Source organism: Triplophysa rosa, linkage group LG8, assembly GCF_024868665.1.
Source record: "Triplophysa rosa linkage group LG8, Trosa_1v2, whole genome shotgun sequence".
NCBI classification, from domain to species: domain Eukaryota; kingdom Metazoa; phylum Chordata; class Actinopteri; order Cypriniformes; family Nemacheilidae; genus Triplophysa; species Triplophysa rosa.
In genome coordinates, this window is record NC_079897.1 from 5,694,926 (window position 1) to 5,699,417 (window position 4,492).

General features: G+C 36.8%; 2 protein-coding genes across 2 annotated transcripts in view; both read left to right on the forward strand.

Annotated features, from left to right (window-relative positions):
* Window positions 1–818, forward strand: part of LOC130557728 (extracellular calcium-sensing receptor-like) — a 5,139-nt gene extending 4,321 nt beyond the window's left edge. The window contains exon 7 of the mRNA XM_057339738.1: window positions 807–818. Coding sequence (XP_057195721.1) covers window positions 807–818 — 12 coding nt within the window. The remainder of the gene's footprint in view (window positions 1–806) is intronic.
* A 1,081-nt stretch (window positions 819–1,899) lies between these two features.
* LOC130557729 (extracellular calcium-sensing receptor-like) overlaps window positions 1,900–4,492 on the forward strand; it is a 6,264-nt gene continuing 3,671 nt past the window's right edge. The window contains exons 1-6 of the mRNA XM_057339739.1: window positions 1,900–1,913; window positions 2,154–2,442; window positions 2,520–3,275; window positions 3,369–3,596; window positions 3,928–4,051; window positions 4,213–4,488. Coding sequence (XP_057195722.1) covers window positions 1,900–1,913; window positions 2,154–2,442; window positions 2,520–3,275; window positions 3,369–3,596; window positions 3,928–4,051; window positions 4,213–4,488 — 1,687 coding nt within the window. The remainder of the gene's footprint in view (window positions 1,914–2,153; window positions 2,443–2,519; window positions 3,276–3,368; window positions 3,597–3,927; window positions 4,052–4,212; window positions 4,489–4,492) is intronic.

Consider the following 4,492-nt stretch of genomic DNA (forward strand, 5'->3'; position numbering starts at 1 on the left):
CGATCAGCCGTGAGAAGACAGCTTCCACGTGCTCGACAAAACAAGACCGTTCCCGTGCAGACAATTACCCCGACCCGACCTGGGTCGTGACAGTAACTGTTTTGCGGGCTGTGCATTGTATTCTGTCACATGGGCTCATGGGATATAGAGCATCTCAAGTATCCGTCGCTGAGTACTTCTAAATCTGGGCGTAACTAGTAAGCCATCCGGGAATTTCTCGACTACTCTTTTATGAATACTGACGATTCGGACATACTACTCTGTTCAAGTACTGTTTCCTTCTACTACATAGTAGGTAAGTAGGCGTATCCGGACGCAACATTAGTATACGCACGTCCAAATCTCGCGAGAAATAGTCCACCACCCGGGTATTTCTCACCTACTGTTTTGTGAATACTGACGATTCGGACATTTAGTACTATTCGTTCGCCTACTGCTTTTTGCCTACTATATAGTAAGGAAGTATGCCATTTCGGATTCAGCCAGTATATCGCTTTTTCCGGTAGCATAGCAACACAGTTAAAACTAATGGCTGAATGCGCTTATTAGCTGTGATACTGTAGCACCCGGCTGCTTTAAAGCTAAACATCGACCTCCTTACCTTATTTTTAACAATTTCCTGACACAAAATTATTTTAGGAAAGCATGGGTGAGACTGATATGGTGAGATGAAGTGCATTCTTTTAAAATAACGTGCGGGAGTATGTTTGTGTGCAGTAATGGTATAGTATATGGTTTTTATTTGTAGTAAAGCCATGGTTATATTTTTGTATGAGCATCATTGCTTATGTGCGTTGTTATTTCAGTCCTTAACATAGCTGAATGCATGGTAACTGCCTAAAAGACATGTAATGATATTAAACAATCTTAGGAGAGTAACGCGATGACAGCTCGACTACATTGAATATTAATGAATTTTAGGCGTATTTGTGAATTACATGCATTCAATTAAAGAATATGAAAAATTACACACAACAGTGATACAAATAATTAATAGAATTAAATAAATGCTCATCATAATCTTATTCATCACACTGCAGCATTGTGATCACCAATTTAGAGCATTGATTGAAACCGTGTGGTGAAATAATCACATATGTTTACCAGCCATTGTTTTCTCAGATTGACTTTATTGGATTAAAACGTTAAATTTGGTTGAGTTTGTAAAAATCTGTTAACAGTAATCATCAGAATATCTCTTCTACTGTCTCTGAACATGTCTGGATTTTGAAATCATTCTGCGGACACTCATTATAAGAGCCATGTAGTCAAATAGGCGATCGCAGCCTATTGAAATAAACGTAACCAGAAGAATCGACACACTGCTTCAACGAGCACTTTTGGTGTTCAAATCCGCTGTGATAAAGGTCCATACTCCTTTTAACGTAATGTTTAATTCGAAGCGAGATTAAGTCATTTTAGTTAACTGTGAAATGATTACAAACAATACCACAGGTTGATTAAATGTTTAGGTGTTCCAAACTACATAAGTAAAAAAGTAATGTGTAAGCACTGTATATGACACTTTGATTATACGTGAAATCTGATTATTCAAGTAACATGACTCTTCCATTTTTGGCTCATGTCCTGCCCTATGAGGTCATTGGCTATGCTTACAATGATTCATCAATATTAATTATGTGTATAAAAGTGCAAATACTGTATTAGCTCACAAGCATTTAGATGTTGCTCTCAATCTTTGGGATGCCTGTTTTTCTTTATACACTACTTTTCTTCCATCACCTTGATGCAAAGGCAGAAAACACACTTTGCCAAATGATGGGAGACCCTAAATACCCGCTGCTGTCCATGGATGGAGACATAACTATTGGAGGACTTTTTTCAATCCACAGTTTAGAAACATTGACTTCAACTGATTTTACACAAAAACCTCACCTTATGGCATGTTCCAGGTTTGTTATATTTGCAATAATTTTAGTAACATTAAGGCAGACATTGTAGGCTACTTAATACAAAATGTAAAAAATTGCAATTTATCTATAAACATATGACATACAAAATTTAAAACATGAAAAATTATGTCGTATACATTTTATGTGAAACTTTAAAAGTACATTTAATTATTATATTTTTACCTGTTTTGTTGTATGTGGTTGCTATGTAGCTAATTAGTTTAATATCTGAATTTACAGTGTGAATCTAAGGGATTTTCGTATTGCTCAGACTATGACATTTGCTATTGAGGAGATTAACAGAAATGAAACTTTACTCCCAAATGTTTCTGTTGGCTACAAAATCTATGATAGCTGTGCTTCAAGACTGTCTTCTGTAAGTGCAACTATGGCATTGATGAATAATCATGAAATTACAGCAGGTCAAAGTTGCAATGGAGAGACTCCTATACATGCTATCATAGGAGAATCAGAGTCTTCTGCCACAGTGATTCTGTCCAGAACCACAGGACCTTTTAAAATACCAGTGGTAAGAGGCAATAACAGCAAAAAAATGACACAATTTCCAGACTCTTTTAACATTTCTTATATTTTTTCTTTCTTCAGATAAGCCACTCAGCTACATGTGAGTGTCTAAGTAATAGGAAAGATTACCCCTCTTTTTTCAGGACTATTGCTAGTGATTATCACCAGAGCAGAGCACTTGCAAAAATAGTCAAACACTTCGGCTGGTCTTGGGTTGGAGCTGTGAACAGTGACAATGACTATGGAAACAATGGAATGGCCATATTTCTGAATACAGCACATGAAGAGGGCATTTGTGTAGAGTACACTGAGAAATTCTACCGAACACAACCTGAAAAACTCCAAAAAGTGGTAAATATAATAAAACAAAGCACAGCAAAAGTGATTGTTGCATTTCTTACCGGCTTTGAAATGAACAATTTACTTGAGCAGCTAAATATCGAAAACATTACAGGCCTCCAAATGATTGGTGTGGAGGCATGGATAACTGCAAAGAAACTGATCACTCCAAAAAGCTTTCGTGTGCTAGGAGGGTCACTGGGATTTTCAGTAAAAAAAATTGACATTGAAGGGTTTTCAGATTATATTACTAAAGCATTCTGGGATACGACTTTTCCATGCTCACATAACGATGAGAACTCTTCGCAGTATGCATTCAACTGCAGTAAATATCAGGATCTACTTGTGTTTAAAAATGACAATGATGATGTGCCTGAACAAAGATATATAAGCAATGTGTACAAAGCAGTGTATGCTGTGGCTCATGCACTACACAGTCTGCTCAAGTGCAAAGAAAACATAGGTTGTGAGAAAGGCCTGACAATACAACCACAGCAGGTAAAACAATGATCTAGACAGTTAAAGAAAAAAATGTAATTGTATAGTGTAATAGTGGCAAAATATCTCATTTACATTCTTTCTTTTCACTAGGTTGTTGAGGCTCTGAAAAAGGTCAATTTTACTGTAAAATTTGGAGATCATGTGTGGTTTGACAGCACTGGTGGTGCAGTAGCCCAGTATGAAGTTGTGAACTGGCAGCAGGACTCTGATGGATCAATTCAGTTTAAAGCAGTGGGTTACTATGATGCCTCACTGCCACCTGACCAGCGCTTTGTACTTAACACTGGAAACATCATCTGGACTGGAGGACAGCTGCAGGTAAATTACATTGATCTGGTTATCCTATAGTTTCTGAAAAGGTTGAGTGAATGGAATGTCTGAATCTAATGGAAATTTTGTAACAAAATACCTTAAAAGTTAATTACAAAAATTTGATTCCCACGTAAAATCATGTTTAAAATGAATGTTTAAAAAAAAGAAGACTGCGTAACTGAGCTGGTTTTGAGCAACATGATAAAATTGTGAGCATAAACAGTATTCATTCTTGTGTTCATAGCATTAATAACATGACATAACCTATAGTATTATTATTGCTCAGAAGATTGTTAACTCTTGATTTTATAATACTATCCAATATGTTTACATGTAGAAGCCAAGGTCTGTGTGTAGTGAGAGTTGCCCTCCAGGCACTAGGAAGGCTGGACAGAAAGGAAGACCTGTCTGCTGTTATGACTGTATTCCATGTGCAGATGGAGAAATCAGTAATGAGACAGGTAAACTTCAGCCCAAATCAAAGATTCAGAGCAAATTTGCTAGCTGCTCATTTTGTGTTTTCTTTCTATTGTTCAGGATGCATTTTTTTATCAAAGGAGTTCATAATTAATGTAATCTTCTTTTTTGTCTCCAAGTATAGTGATCACAACTTTCTTTCCAGATTCAAATAACTGCATGCAGTGTCCAGGGGAATTCTGGTCTAATGCTGAGAAAAATAAATGTGTGTTAAAGGCTGTAGAGTTTCTGTCATTCACAGAAGTTATGGGTATAGTGCTGGTCTTTTTCTCACTGTTTGGAGTAGGAATAACTGTTCTGGTCACAGTCCTGTTTTACAGTAAGAAGGACACCCCCATAGTAAAAGCCAACAACTCAGAGCTGAGCTTCCTGCTGCTCTTCTCATTGACTCTGTGTTTTCTCTGTTCACTTACTTTCATTGGTCG